Consider the following 15807-nt stretch of genomic DNA (forward strand, 5'->3'; position numbering starts at 1 on the left):
TTTTGCGATTTCGAAAAAAATTTAGGTCAAGGAGGATTGGTAGCATATAACATTACTCGCGGTTATTGTACAATTATCAACGTTCAAGATATTGATATAAGACTTAAGGAAAATATGAGAAATATTTCTTTTATTAGAATACTAAGTTAAACAATTAAAATAATATCGAATAGAGATATTAAATAATGTTATTCCCAAAGTCTTGATTTGTAAGTCTATGAAAGTGCTATTTTAAAAGTTGCAAGATACAGTGGGTGGTCCATCATGAAACGAAACTAAATTTGAATTCTAAAGGAACCTCTTTAGCCTCAGTTAGTGTGACAAACGTGTAACATGAGCCACCGCAACTGGACCACACGGCAAACAGGAAAAGGAACACGTGTTAGCGAACAAAATACTTAAGAATAAATATTGAGTTTAAAATGATTAAGAGCGTGGGTCACCGAATAGTAAGGTCGAAAATCAGTCAAAAGTCAAGTTTAACATGTACCAGATACATGATAATGTGTATGAAATCATCATCAATGAAGCTGACAAAAATATGAATAGATGGCAATTTAATTAATAAAGATTTAAATCTTTGGTCAGTGCTGTACAAAGAAAATTTTAATACAAGATATATTTCATATATATTAAACTGAAAATTTATATTCATATTACAATTTTACTTTTTCGCTCCTCGATTTATTGAAATAGTAATTAACATATGTAGCTTTTCTATTTGTACATAGAATATAGTTAAATAAAATATACTTAAAACAAAATGCAATATATGTCCATAGGTGGACATAAAATTCACGGTTTGATTTACAACCTTAGCCCCTACCATAATGTCAGAACCACAAATAAATAATTATACGTATATTCCCGGAAGAACATGAATAAAAGTATAAAAAAGTAATGAAGTAAATCATTTTTGTATCTTTCAGATGCTTCTCCCACGAGCTGGACCTATCGGGAATGCAGGTAGACGTCGCTTTGAGAAAGTTTCAAGCATATTTCCGGATGCCAGGTGAAGCTCAAAAAATAGAACGACTAATGGAGGTGTTCAGCCAACGTTATTGCCACTGCAATCCCGATGTAGTATCCAGGCTACGCTCAGCAGATACTGTCTTTGTATTAGCGTTCGCAATAATCATGCTGAACACTGATCTGCACACACCAAACCTGAAACCAGAACGCAGAATGAGGCTGGATGACTTTGTCAAGAACCTCAGAGGCATAGACGATTGTGGAGATATTGACAGAGATATATTGGTTGGAATTTATGAAAGAGTAAAGGAAAACGAATTCAAACCTGGCTCAGATCATGTTTCTCAAGTAATGAAAGTCCAAGCGACAATAGTAGGCAAGAAACCTAACATGGCCTTGCCTCATAGAAGATTAGTTTGCTACTGTAGACTGTATGAGATCCCAGACATCCACAAGAAAGAGAGACCAGGTGTACATCAACGAGAAGTATTTCTCTTCAACGATCTCCTCGTTGTAACAAAGATCCTGAGCAAGAAAAAGAACAGCGTTACTTATACGTTCAGACAAAGCTTTCCACTGTGCGGAATGGTAGCCACGCTGTTTGAAGTTCCTCGTGAGTTTCACATTTAAATTGTTTTGGCTCTTTACAGTTGGAAAATATTTTAACATCTCTTTTCATTAACCTATAAATTAAAGACTGAATTGGTTTGATGAAATGTACTTTCGTTATGTTTGTTGTAATTAAGAATTATTAGTTTTTAACATCTAAACATCAAGACATATTTAGTTTTTATTCTAACTAAGATTTTTATTTTTCAGATTATCCGTATGGAATTAGACTCTCCCAGCGCGTGGATGGAAAGGTGTTGGTTACGTTTAACGCGAGGAACGCACACGACAGGTGCAAGTTTGTGGAGGATCTCAGAGAATCCATCAGCGAAATGGACGAGATGGAAACCTTACGGATTGAGACGGAACTAGAACGACAGAAGAGCAGCAGAAGTGCGAGGGGCGGCGCTGAAAATAGAGACTCTGGAGTGGCAGATGTCGAGATATGTCCTTGCCCGGGGCCCTACTCCGAAAGATCGGAAACTACCGACATAGATACCCAATTAAAACGTTCTGCCCTTAGTAATTCTCTTCTGGACATACATGAACAATGTAAATAAAATTATTCTATATTTTACGTATCAACACATTTACTAGTACTAACATACATGTTATATTAATTAAATTATTTATGTTATTCTGCTAATGTATCTGTAGTATTCTAGTTTTTATAATTTTAAAAAGGCAAACAATATTTTTTGATGAAAAATAATATTTGAAATTTTAATGTCTTTTGTATCTTTACTTTTCACAGTTGCTGGTGAAAAACCGCAGCGACGTGGAAGCGTGGGCTCACTCGATAGCGGTATGTCGATTTCTTTTCAATCTACATCTGCCAGCTCAATGAGCCAAGGCATTAAACATCCTGGACAAGTTCATCCTATACATCCAGGGGCTACGATCCCTGGTGGTGCTAAGGGACTGGCTCAGCAGCCATCTTTTTTAGGGGGTCTATTCGCCAAACGGGAACGAAAACTTTCACAATCGGAGGAATCCGGCCCGTACAGTCGCACCACGGAAGTGTAATATATCCTTCCGGTGCTACCTAAGAGATAACAGGCCAAAGTGGAAGTTCCACAAGGGGACACGTCCTATATAGTAATATATTAAACATTTAGTACATACTATTCAAACTTCCGTGAGAAAATGTTCTTCGAAATTATGTATCCCTCATATACATAATACACACAAACCTGTATATAATGTTATAGCTTCCATTATAACGCTATTATAGTTATAATATTATTTATGGATTATGTTGACAATATGGAGGATAACCGAATATTCGAGCCTCATTTCCTTGTAAAAGTTTGAACAGCATGTCCTATATGTTTTATATTGCTAAAATGTAAATCAAATGGATAATTCAAATATCGTGCAGTCTCTTTGTCAGATGGAGCGCGTGAACTCTTTCACTTCCCCTCGGCTTTTAAGGAAGCGAAATGGACGCCAATTTTATGCGTGATTAAAAAGGCCAATGCATCTTGAAGATAAAGGTGAGAAGACAAGTTATCCCATAATTAATTGGGATCTGAAAATGCACTTTGGGAAGTAACACAATGAAGATGAAAAAAGAAAAAGTAAAAAGGAGAGAATAAGAAGAGACAATTGAATAGGCGATGTAAATTTATTGGATTGGGCAGGATCCAATCGCGATCACTCGAGACAAAGGAAACAAATTTGGCAAGATGGCGCGTTGAAGTAGTCTTTATAGGGGCGCATGTATAGTATTTATTCATCCAAAAATGAAAAAAAATAACACGTCGATTCACTTTTTCTTATGATATTTATAATAATTTCCAATGGAGAGCGATGCGATCCTCTCAACGCATGTAGATAATCGTTCCGTTGATCGCATAGACCCCATAAACCGGTTTTTCAACTAAAAGTCACGTGACTCAAAAAAAAAATCTTATCACTTCGAAAAGAAAAAAATATGATCGGTTTATGGGAAGAGAATGGCTCTAGTGTAATATCGTGTTTTTTTGCAAGTATCGACGTAGCTATACTTGAACAGTTGTACATAATAGGTATATAATAGATATATAACGGCAATTGTATGATTACAATGATGATGATGATAATTCTGTAACAAAAAACATGAACCGTAGCCTAAGGAAACCGATAAGCAATCCCCTTCTTGATATTAGGTGCATGTCGATGTCTAACAAATTTTTAATATCTCATCAATGAAAAAAAAAGTAATAAATCGTTTGGATCGTAGCAATCTTTGTAAGTATTAACATTTAAAAAAAAAAAAAAGAAGAAGAAGAAGAAGTTACAGAGAAGCGTTTTTTCGTTGTTGGGGTACATTCTCATAATCTTCTGCAAATCATAGTTCTGCTTGTGTGTTCAGAATCGAGCAGTTTTTTTCTCCGAAACAGCGTACTAATGAGAAAATTCAATTAACCAAATTAGTTGGTTTCTCGTCTCGTACCACGTGTAGCTAACTCTCAGCGTCATCTTAAACGAATGCTATAAGGATCAATGAATGGAAGAGGACAACTTGTATGCCTTATGTAACAACTGCCACAACTTATCATCAAGAGATGAGAAACTGACTAATAATCTTATCAATTATTAAAGAGATAAACAATCTTTTTGGAGGGCTGCAGAATTACATTTGGAAAAGTAAAATAACTTGTACATATATATATTACCAGCGATCACAATACCAATTAATAGCAATTAAAAAAATGGATTGTCCGATTAATTTCGATTCGAAGTGACTAATCAGTGAAATTTGATACACTGTACATTATTATAATACGTTTCGAACTTTGGGAGTTTCATTGTAATTAACGTCATGATGTAATGTACGCACACATTACCAGTTTTTGTATAAACTTTGAAATTTATTTTCGTAGTTCTCTTTAATAATAACCTTGAGATTCAAGTGATTCTAACACTTTTTGCACTTCTGATCGATAAGCACTCTAACGTCTGTTTCCAAATTATATTTCCTTAATCGTGTAATTTGAATCCTTCAGCTGTCACAGAAATAGATCTTCTTTAGAGAAGCAGCTTATTTTTCTGAGCATACAATTTCATAAGGAGATACACTCACATATTTCAGATTAAAAGTAATAGATTTACTAAGGACTAAAAGGTTTGCTACATTTTATCTCTTATAGTGATTTGTGAGAGTATTTGAACATTTACCATAGAAAACTTTGACATATATATATATTATGTATTTGTTTCACATTTGCTCAATATAATCATGATAGTTTGGTCTCATTACAGCACCAATAAAATTTCAAAATATTTCATATACAGATGTAATATGACCATAAAAGGCATCTACAAGTGTTTGAATACTCTTACACTATACGTAACTCTGACTGCTATCACAAGTTTCTCAATCTAAATGTCTATTGTTCTCCAAAGTAAACAGAGAAAGAGGCTGTAATGATCGCATAGGTTCTAACTAATTATAAAACTGGAAAATAGCTATTCATGTTGTCGAGATGAGAATATAGGTCTTACAAAGACGTGTATTGTTATAGGAAAAGACATAGCGAGATTATAAAATCAGCGATGTGTTTAAATTTATATGTTTCAATAGTCTAAACAATAATTTGAGACATATGGAGAAAGAGAAGGAATTAAAAGCCTCATTCAATATATTATAGAATATTATGGAACTGTTCTCCTTTTATATAACATTTAAGAAAAATTGTGTATAGCATAAAATTTGAAAAGTAGATTCTAAACATATGCAGTTTGCTATTTTTCACATAATGCATATATAAAAAAATTTTATATGTCACCAATGACTAGACTACAAATTTTTATGTATTTATGGAAATTCTGAAAATGAAAGAATGTACAAAATGGATGTAACATGCAAAAATATACAAAATATCTTAAGTAAAGTACTCGAGTAAAACAAATCTTTGCTTAGATTCCATTTCTATAATTGTGTTCATAAAAATATAAAACATAAAAATCCGTAATCTATTAATGACTTTCATGGCCTGAAATTCGAGGTACTTCTATAAAATGCGTACGACGTTGGACGCAATTACATCAATCGATGTCGCTAATTAATAATTAAATTTATAACCTCGCTATATCTCTTCCGCCAAGTATATATGCGTCGTTTACAGCTGAAGGAAACAAAAACCGAGAGAACTCGAACGCAACTAAGAATAGTTGGCAAAGTGTTCATCCTAATTGTACATAGGCTCCCATGGATCCGTAACAAGTCCGTAGTCTTCAGCGTTATTAATTCTAGTCTTTCTCATCAGGAGAGTTCTCCGGTTACGCTGTAATGTTTGCGAGGGAGAGAGCGAAAGAGAGAGAGAGAAAATAATTCCATAAAACTTTGTCAGAAAAACCTTGATGTAGTTCTTAAGGATGTGGTTTACAATAAAAAGTGTGAGGTCAGTCTAATATAACAAAGGATCGCGTCAATTTGCGTGAACGATGAAACAAATGCTCGTTCAGATTCCCGAAATTTAAAAAATGAAAAGAAAGATGATCAATATACGGAAATTCTTCTGTGATAAACTTCTTACGAATGAAAAAAAAAAAATAAGAAAAGACTGATTAGAAAGACCACCTTCTAAGTCGCCGTATCTACAAGAAAATTCATGAAAAAGTAAAAAAAAAAGATGAAATAACCATCATAAACGCTCTCACGAATGGTCCTATAAATGATTGATTCCTATAAATCGTATGCGTAGTCATTTTTATTTAGAAAAGACGAAGACGGCCATCAACATCCGTTTTTGGACAGGGACAAGGAGAACATTAGATTTTTCGATTGTTTGTAATCATACTGTTTTTCAAACTCTGTCCCTTATGTACAGTCATCCTACATCTTACGACATCTTTAAGCAATCCAACTGGATTATATGAAAGATTTCTTGCACGATCTCATACATATACATTATATGTATATAATAAGCGAAAGATATAAATTTCAGTCTGACTCTTAATAAAACTAGTGGGTACCAAAGTAGACACTACGACGGTATAAAGTTTCATTAGGATGATTAACTTAGATACAGAAAATAAAAAAAAAAAAGCAGTTTGGATATGACGAGAATAAGTAGTAAACAGTGATCGTATAACATCGAAGCAATACAACATTGCGTAACATCATTACCATGAATTATTCGCGAATTTACGGCGACTAGATTTAATCCAATTTGACGCGATCTGCGAAAAATGACGACATGCAAAAAAAGAACGGTGTCGATAAACGCATTTGATGAAAAAAAATATTTGATGAGAAAGTAAGTAACTACGTTATTAATTTAGAAATAACAATCGCTCCCCGTGCGAAAGTATCGCCTCCTTTGTTAATCTAACGAACGCTGTATGCACATTGTGTTAATAAAGAACTATGAGTCTGAAACGTAACTTTAACCAGCTTTACTCTTATAAAATGAGACATAACATAAATAACCATCAGGGAGAAAATAGAATATAACATTTCTTGTTGTTTATTATGCTAAGTAATCGATATATTTAGCAATTTCAATCAGTTTGTATACATCCTTTCATTTTCTTGTAAAAGTTTACTTCTTTCACAGCATAGTGTGAAGAATTAAAAATGAATACCGTTCTTAAAAATTGTAAGGCATTTTATACTTGTTTGAATGTTATATCTGTGTCGTATTTGTAAAACCGACCACTGATTAGATTATCAAGGTGATCGAAACGACTAATTTTAAGCTCCATTTACTTGAATCTAGAACTATCTTATATAACAATAAAAAAAAGAAAATTGTTCTAAAATAATAAGAACAAATAAACAACAAAGAAAGTTAATGTTTCCTTCGTTTGTCGCGATCGTCTCTCCGTTGTTCCCGCTCGTCTTTGCGTTTTGTTGTTGTGGTAGTAGAACTGCTCGCACGCTTGGCTTGCTTCAAGAACTGATCCAAACCAAAAGGATCTTCCTCATCCTTCTCGAACTGTACTGGTCCTGAGCGTGTCGTTGATCTATCAGTTCCACTGAATTCTTTATCCGGAACAAATCTAAAATTACAATAGAAACATGTTGATATAAGAACACTTAAACCAAAAGCTTTTTTCTTCTCTATAACTTCTTAAACATCTTTAAAAATTCTTGTCAAGTTAATTAATCGAAACACAATACATTGATATAATTATATTAAAATAATCAAACAAAAACCTGTTCGTTTTAACAAGCTTCTCCAAATCATCTCCGTAAGTATCTTTATCAATATTTTTACTAGGACGGTATATATGAGAGCCGATAGAGTTAGAATCTTTCCAGGGCTTGTCATAAACATTATATTCGTCATCATGCCCGTAACCACTATCCATTCCTTTGCTAGTGTTGAACAATCTTTGGTCAAACTGTGCTTCTCCGGTATTAGGAATACTCTTTGCTGGTAAACCGAGTGCAATCTGTTCACTGATGTCGCGTTCTCGTTCACGTTGCAATCTAGAACGCTTGTCAGGTGCAGCACGTGCCAAATTCCGCTCTCGAGCACGGTCCTTGTGTCGTTCTTGCCTGAGTTGATCTCTTTCCCGCGACTCCTCCGATTTTTCTATGTAATAGCAAAAAACACGACACTATTAAACACTACATTACGATATAACATGATATTAAATGTATTTTAAATACTTAAAAATAGTCAAGATTATAGATGATTTTGTATGATTATGTAAGTGCACAGAATGCATATACGAACCCATTGCTGCTGATTTTAAACCAGCACGTTCTTCCCTAGCTTTCTGCGCTAGTTGTCTCAGATGGTCCTCTTTTTTCTCTTTTTCCTTCTGGGCAAGTTTCTTCTCAAGCTGCGCTCGCATTTCTACCGCCTCTCGAGCTTTCCTATCTGCTATATAAAGAGCCTCAGCCAACTTAGCAAAGTTCTCATTTATGTGAACCTGTTGCAACCCACGACCGTCTGCAGCTAGTCGTTTATCGAGCGGGATCGTGTATCCCTGAAAAAATCTTTGTTAGTAAAATATCAATCAATTACGAACTAAAAAAACCTATTTACTTTCGCGTTTTTCCAGTTACTAATACAGGGCGGTATTTTCCACTCTTTCTGTTCTTTCACTGTTACTTTCCGCGTAGGCGAGTGCATCACTGGCGCTGGAGGTGATGGGGGACCTCGCGGTATTTTCTTATTAATTCTACAATTAAAGGATACTATATTATTTACAACATAGTTAACATAACTTATATTTGAAATATAATTTATTTGGTGCTTAGTCCCAAGCAAATTCATAATGTTGAAACTCACTTGAATTTTGGTGGTTCTAAAGGATCTATCTGAGCCTCCACCATTCTAATAACCCTTTGTTTAGCCCCAGAATTAAATGATTGTCCTTGTTGGGAAGGTGTATATCGAATGTATTGCGCAGGAGCTTGTTTCTCCGCGCATCTTACTGGCATTGCTGCAGCTATCTTTGATCTTGTTATCTTCTCTAAAGCCTTCTTAGTTTTTTCTGTGAGTTCATCAATTTCTTCATTGGGTGGACGTTGCAAACTAGGATCTTCTTCACTTGTAATTTCTGAAGGTAATAAGTCACTCAGTTTGCTGTACACGATCTATAAGAGAACATAATATAAGCAAAAATAAACCAAATGCAAATGTTTACGCAATTAAATAGTATTATTGATGTACATTAAATTACCTTATCCTTAGAGTGACCTTGTCTAGCAACAACATCATATTTCACTTTTCCTTGAGCATCGAGCTGTACTGCTAAAGCATTACTGGTGGTTTCTTTTCCCTTTATTCCCATCCCAAGTGGATATTGGGCTACATGAATCTCTGGGAATGCTCCACCATCTCCAAAATCCTGCACAGTTAATATGAATCTTTAGAAACTTATATAGACAATTCAAAATGAAAAATACAAAAACATTCATTTATTGTACACATCCAGCATTGGGTATCATTGCATATCATATTATTATATACAAATACACTATATTTATTATAGATAAATAGAGGATTATACTTAGTTAGTTATAAAATCACTTACTTCTGGGTTTCTTGGCACAAATCCTTTACGTTGGCCATATGGTGGAGCAGTAACAACAGCTTTGACAAGAGCAGATACAGGTCTCTGTCGTAATTTCTGTTCCCTTGCTTCATCTTCTCTATCCCACACGACCTGAGATGGTGTAGGTAATAAGCTATAACAGAAACACTTTATAAATATTCTTATGAATTAAAATACAAATAAATATAAGTAATATACTCAAAAATATAAAAAACATTTGCAAACAGCGAAATTACTACAATAATCACACAAATTCAGATACAGTTATGTCATTTGCTTTATTTAACAAGTACGCGTCAGGTTGTATCAAAATACACTGAAATACATGATTCAGAAAATTCTATATTATACTGCATCGTATAATACAAAAATTATATAATTCGGTATTCTACACGTAATAAGAAAATAATTATAGAATAATTATCAAAAACTAACCTTGCTAACGACATTTTATTAATTACAGAATGCAATAATCCCACCTGTAACTGATATACTAATCATAAAGCGTTGCGATCTAGTAAGTACATCGATATGTAAATATATACTCTTTCAGCTAATGCTTCGATTCGTTGAATAAAATCTGTAAATCTTTATACATGTATTTCGTAGGTTAAAAGGAATTTAATAAGAAAGTTGTCTAATTCGGAAGACATAATCACAAAAGTTCACAAATTAATCCTTTTAGTTAGTTTCTTGTGGGTACTGAAACACTATCACCACGTAACGGTGAAAAAGCGGAACGTTATTGCTATGCTTGTATACACATCTATATGTACACTATTAGTTGCATCTATTGTGCCCCCTTGACGGTATCGAGTATATGTACATATCCGTATTTGTCGCACGATATTGCTATCCTTGTTTATGGACAAATCGTGTGCTGCTATCTACCAGATACGGAAGTAACAATAATTTAAAAAATTATGGATAGATGGTAAAGACGAACAAGACTTAAGCAAAAAATAATTATATTCTTTTGATGAAAACAAATATCTTCATTTCTAAAATCTCAATACTAGAATCAAACCTCCTATAAAGGAAGTAGAATATTATATAAAGTATTGTAAAAAAATTTTTTGTTGGAAAAAGATGTTTTATTTGTACATTATAAATAGATTAATCTAGAGTAATCACAGCCAATATGTAAAACAACATGAAAAGAACTATTTACATTACTTCTACTTAATTAATGAGTTGCGAATTTTTATGCAAATTGGTATTTTTATAAATAATAAAAATAATACATATTATACTTTAATTATTTTGTATACTTTTGCACATTATGTGCGTTTTTATAATTTTAAATTTCTTAAAAATGCATAAAAATCCGTACACTATTAATTAACATTCCATACATTCCGCATGTTGATTAATCATTGAGTAAATTCTCGATAAAATATCGCCACATCTACCTTCCACTTTGATTTCCGCAAGATAGTCCGCTCTGGTTTTTCCAATATTCACTATAGCTATTGGCTTTTTAGCATGGCTAGCTTGCAATGCGATTCGATAGCCAGAAAACGTAGTAAGTGTTGTACCCAAAATTAGTAGAGAATCTGACTGCTCAACATTATATCTGACACTTTCTACAATTTGACGTGGAACATTGTCCCCAAAGAAGATCATGTCTGGCTTAAGAACACCACCACAATTTTCACATGATGGAATTTTAAATCTTTCTACTTGCTCCTGAATTAAAATGAATCATTTAAATCAAAGTTTCTTAGGTTATTCTTGAACTTCTTAAATTATTTATAACATTTACTTGCGATATATCCACATCTCCATCGGGTCTTATCATTTCACTAGTCCCTGTCATGTTTGGATTCATTCTATCTAAAATTTCTTGCAATTGATATCTACATATTCTTTCATTACAGCTGAGACACATTACTTTAAATGCTGTCCCATGTAACTCTATCACTTTTTTACTGCCTGCTTTTGTGTGCAAGTTGTCAACATTTTGTGTAACGATACATCTTATTTTGTTATGATCTTCTAATTTTTTTAGTATTTCATGCACACTATTTGCTTTAACAGAAGAAAATCTATGAAATGAATATTTTAAAATTATTACAAACTTTTGTGTATCATTTTATAACTATAGTTCTAAACAAGAAAAATTACAACCTTGGCCAACCTATGTAATTTCGAGCCCAATATCGCCTTCTAATCTCAGCGCTGTTACAAAAGTCTTTGTAAAGAACTGGTCTGCGATTGCTTCTTGCATAAAGGCCAACGCCTTCAGATCTATAATCAGGAATACCACTTTCTGTGGATACTCCTGCTCCTGTTAATATGCACATATTACTGTGACTATTGATAAAACCCTTTAACATCAACAAATCTCTGTCTTCCACCGGTTCACATTTTGGGACAAATGCAAAATCTGATGTATATGATCTATCTTTAATAATGACAATTCACATTACATATTGATAAAAATCAATGAATACTATAAATAAATATCATAATAATATAATACAATAATAACATTCTAGATAAATACATATGTTGGAACAAGAAAAAAACTCACATAATAATATTCCTATTGTATTAACAGTCTTACATGACTTTACACATATAACATTTGTTTTAAACATCTTTTATGTTTATAACAGTTATGTTAAAAATATGAAAATATTGTACAATTTTATTTAAGGTTACTTTTTTTATCTCATCATGGTATTTTCGCCTGTGATGTAATCTTTTCATGTCAAAATGATTACCAAAAACGTCACATGCTATGACTAAAACAATCTTCAAATCTTTCTTTAACAATCCTCTTCAATAATAAAAAATCATTCAGAAATATCATTCCAACAATGAAATAAAACTTTAAAATAGAGCTAAACATTTAAAAAAGATAATCACTTGAAAAAAAGGAAAATCCTTATGTAAATATATGAATTTAAGTAAATTTTTGTGTCATTCTTAGATTGTTCTAGACCAACTTAACATTAAATAAAGAATGGTATTTAAATATCAATGAATTAGACATATTCTTAAATTTAATAGCTTTGAGCATTTTTTAATCGATTTTTGAATGAACTTGCAATTTTTAAAGAGAATTAAAAAATTTATGGAAAAGATTTACATTTTTTTCGGACGTTATAAAATGAAAATCCCTATATTGTTGAATCTGAACATCGGCTACTTGACATACTGTATTATTCAGACAGTTGAAGCCATTGATAGAAGCTTGCATGCTGAGACGACACGTTTATTATTTCGCAAATTTTGATTATTATCTAGTGAAATGGCAGCGATTAGTTTGTTAAATCCCAAAGCTGAGTTTGCTAGAGCTGCTCAGGCTTTAGCTGTCAATATATCAGCCGCAAAAGGAATTCAGGATGTGATGAGAACGAATCTTGGGCCGAAAGGCACCATGAAGATGTATGTATTCTTATTCTCACGTGCTGATTTAACAATTTATCATTTATTTAATAAATTAAAGTGAAGTATTAAAAGTATGAGATATAAAATTACGAAAATTATTTTATATTTCATATTTTCCACTACTATTTGCTTGTTACATTAAAACATTACAGTTAAGTATATTATCCTTATTAGGTAAGATCGATATTTCCGTGAAATCTCTGGTGGACAAGAAAAGGAGTATAAGTCAAATTATAATCGACAGAATGATCTAATATTTTCTACATTTTCTATATTACTGTTTTTGCTTATGGTTCTAATAGCATAAATCAATTTCACTTCTTACCCATTTTTCTAACTAAGCTGCTAATAGTATATCCAAAGTCTAATACCTAATTTTACATTGCATTTTGAATATTATATATGCTTTTCTGCAAAACTAATAATTTTGACTTATACTATTTTATTATCTTACTAGAGAAATAACAATCTGGAAACTCAATTATGGAAATTAATAACTCAATTCTTTATATATACAATTAATTTTCAAATTAATTCATCAAATTAATTTTTGAAATTCAATAATACAAAATTTTTCAAGGTTGGTATCTGGAGCAGGTGATATTAAAATCACAAAAGATGGAAATGTATTATTGCATGAAATGCAAATTCAACATCCAACAGCATCTCTGATTGCTAGAGCATCCACTGCTCAAGACGATATTACCGGGGATGGCACAACTAGCACAGTATTAGTCATTGGAGAGCTTCTAAAACAAGCTGATATTTATATATCCGAGGGTCTTCATCCTAGAATGCTCACAGAAGGTTTTGAACTGGCTAGAGTGAAAACTTTGGAAGTATTAGACTCCTTGAAGATTCTGATTGAGCCCACAAAGGAAAATTTAATGAGCATTGCTAGAACATCGCTTAGAACTAAAGTCCATCCTACTGTAGCTGACAAACTAACAGAAGTTTGTGTGGATGCAATCTTGACTATTAGACAGAAAGATCAAGAAATTGATCTCCATATGGTTGAATTAATGGAAATGCAGCATAGAACTGCAGCAGATACTAACTTAGTTCGTGGTATTGTAACTGACCATGGATCTAGACATCCAGATATGCCTAAGAGATTAGAAAATGCTTACATACTAACTTGCAATGTTAGTTTGGAATATGAAAAGAGTGAGGTAAATGGAGTAATTTAGGAAAAGAATCAATCATTTCTGTAAAATATAAATATTTCGCTCCTTTAAATAATGAAATTATATTTATTATGAAGGTGAATAGTGGGTTTTTTTACAAAACTGCTGAAGAGCGCGAGAAATTGGTAGCTGCAGAACGTGAATTCATCGATAATCGGGTAAGAAAAATAATCGAACTAAAAAAAAAATTATGTGACGGAACGGACAAATCGTTCGTCGTCATAAATCAGAAAGGCATTGACCCACCATCCTTGGATATGCTTGCCCGGGAAAATATTTTGGCTTTGCGCAGAGCAAAACGTAGAAATATGGAACGTTTAGCACTGGCCTGTGGTGGAACAGCTATGAATTCCTTTGACGACTTAACAGAAGAACACTTAGGATGGGCTGGACTCGTATACGAACATGTATTGGTAAGTAATTTTTAAGTAATGCAATATCTAGATGATTACATTTTACACAAAATGAAAAAAATACTCTTTTATCTTTTTTATAGGGAGAGACAAAATATACATTTATTGAAGAATGCAAGAAACCAAATTCCGTAACGATCCTGCTAAAGGTAGGATAATAAATTTAATTTTCTAAATTTATATGATCTCTTTTAATTTTCAATAACTTCAATCAACTTGATAATTTGTAGGGCCCAAATAAATACACTTTAGAGCAATTGAAAGACGCTGTAAGAGATGGTCTAAGAGCTATTAAAAATGCTATTGACGATCGCGCGGTTATTCCTGGTGCTGGTGCTTTCGAAGTAGCTGCTAGTCAAATACTTCATCAGTATAAAGAAAAAGTGAAAGGAAAACAACGCTTGGGTGTACAAGCTTATGCAGAAGCTTTACTCGTCATTCCAAAAACCCTTGGTAAATAAGATATTTCAAACTAATTGTCTTTCAAAAATTATTTCGTTTTGTATGTCTTAATATTTATTTTTTTATCTATCTAGCTGTAAATAGTGGATTTGATGCACAGGATACAATTGTTAAGTTATTAGAAGAAAGGTCTACATTAGGTGAAGCGGTAGGATTAGATATTTCTTCAGGTGAAGCATTGAAACCCACGGATGCTGGTATTTATGATAATTACAATGTGAAGAAACAAATTATTAATTCGTGGTAAATATATTTATAAAATCTTGTTTAGATTGAGATTTGACAGTATCATATCTTTTTACAAATACGTATTAACTTTTATTTATAGCACGATTATTGCCAGTAATCTCCTTCTGGTTGATGAAATTATGAGGGCAGGATTATCGTCTCTGAAAGGTTAAATCACACGGATCGAACACTTCATAATTTTATGATTCTTTCATCCAATTTAAATATTGTATTTGCACAATCTTTATTGAACCTTCTGCATAATTTCTATGTTTTTATATGCTTTTAAATAACAAAAGAATTGCACAGCGTAATAAATAAAAATGCTACTTTTAAATTAAAAAATTCGGAAATAATAAAAACGTTTATTATTTGTGAAATTTCCATCACTGATCGAGATAAATATGATCTCGGATTGCAAAATGATAGTTTCGAATACAACTTTGTACAATTAATGATTTAAATAAAAAAGAAGAATGAAATAATCGTTTGTATAAATATCATTTTCACGGTGACGTATACTTAGACTTTGA

The 15807-nt window shown here is 32.5% G+C and overlaps 4 protein-coding genes across 12 annotated transcripts in view; 2 read left to right on the plus strand and 2 right to left on the minus strand.

Moving 5' to 3' along the window:
* LOC100647622 (IQ motif and SEC7 domain-containing protein 2) overlaps nt 1–6954 on the plus strand; it is a 138200-nt gene extending 131246 nt beyond the window's left edge. For 6 of the 7 annotated variants that reach the window (XM_003397192.4, XM_020864166.2, XM_048407967.1 and 3 more), the window contains 3 exons: nt 930–1585; nt 1792–2133; nt 2336–6954. In XM_003397192.4, coding sequence (XP_003397240.2) covers nt 930–1585; nt 1792–2133; nt 2336–2607 — 1270 coding nt within the window. In that variant the 3' untranslated portion in view covers nt 2608–6954. The remainder of the gene's footprint in view (nt 1–929; nt 1586–1791; nt 2134–2335) is intronic. The other variant, XM_020864168.2, reaches the window with a different exon arrangement.
* Nucleotides 6955–7014: 60 nt separating this feature from the next.
* On the minus strand, nt 7015–10392 carry LOC100650365 (puff-specific protein Bx42). Its single transcript, XM_003397215.4, has 8 exons — nt 10021–10392; nt 9565–9718; nt 9211–9378; nt 8817–9124; nt 8571–8706; nt 8256–8511; nt 7730–8111; nt 7015–7572 (listed from the first exon to the last, which is right to left on the minus strand). The coding sequence occupies exons 1-8, from the start codon at nt 10032–10034 to the stop codon at nt 7362–7364; spliced, it is 1629 nt and encodes a 542-aa protein (XP_003397263.2). The 5' UTR covers nt 10035–10392; the 3' UTR covers nt 7015–7361.
* A 278-nt stretch (nt 10393–10670) lies between these two features.
* LOC100650727 (NAD-dependent protein deacylase Sirt4) lies at nt 10671–12545 on the minus strand. 3 transcript variants are annotated; one of them, XM_003397218.4, is made up of 4 exons: nt 12122–12545; nt 11716–11992; nt 11351–11633; nt 10671–11274 (listed from the first exon to the last, which is right to left on the minus strand). In XM_003397218.4, exons 1-4 carry the CDS (start codon nt 12186–12188, stop codon nt 10927–10929), a joined length of 975 nt encoding a protein of 324 aa, XP_003397266.2. In that variant the 5' UTR covers nt 12189–12545; the 3' UTR covers nt 10671–10926. The 3 variants fall into 3 exon arrangements, with proteins under 3 accessions (XP_003397266.2, XP_012166444.2, XP_048263928.1); XM_012311054.3 differs by having other exon boundaries at nt 10672–11274; nt 11716–11988; nt 12122–12543; XM_048407971.1 differs by having other exon boundaries at nt 10672–11274; nt 11716–12040; nt 12122–12543.
* A 203-nt stretch (nt 12546–12748) lies between these two features.
* LOC100652196 (T-complex protein 1 subunit zeta) lies at nt 12749–15759 on the plus strand. Its single transcript, XM_003397231.3, has 7 exons — nt 12749–12981; nt 13565–14156; nt 14249–14584; nt 14668–14733; nt 14815–15037; nt 15121–15289; nt 15375–15759. Exons 1-7 carry the CDS (start codon nt 12845–12847, stop codon nt 15445–15447), a joined length of 1596 nt encoding a protein of 531 aa, XP_003397279.1. The 5' UTR covers nt 12749–12844; the 3' UTR covers nt 15448–15759.
* The last annotated feature ends 48 nt before the right edge of the window (nt 15760–15807 follow it).

This window comes from Bombus terrestris, chromosome 8 (assembly GCF_910591885.1).
Source record: "Bombus terrestris chromosome 8, iyBomTerr1.2, whole genome shotgun sequence".
NCBI classification, from domain to species: domain Eukaryota; kingdom Metazoa; phylum Arthropoda; class Insecta; order Hymenoptera; family Apidae; genus Bombus; species Bombus terrestris.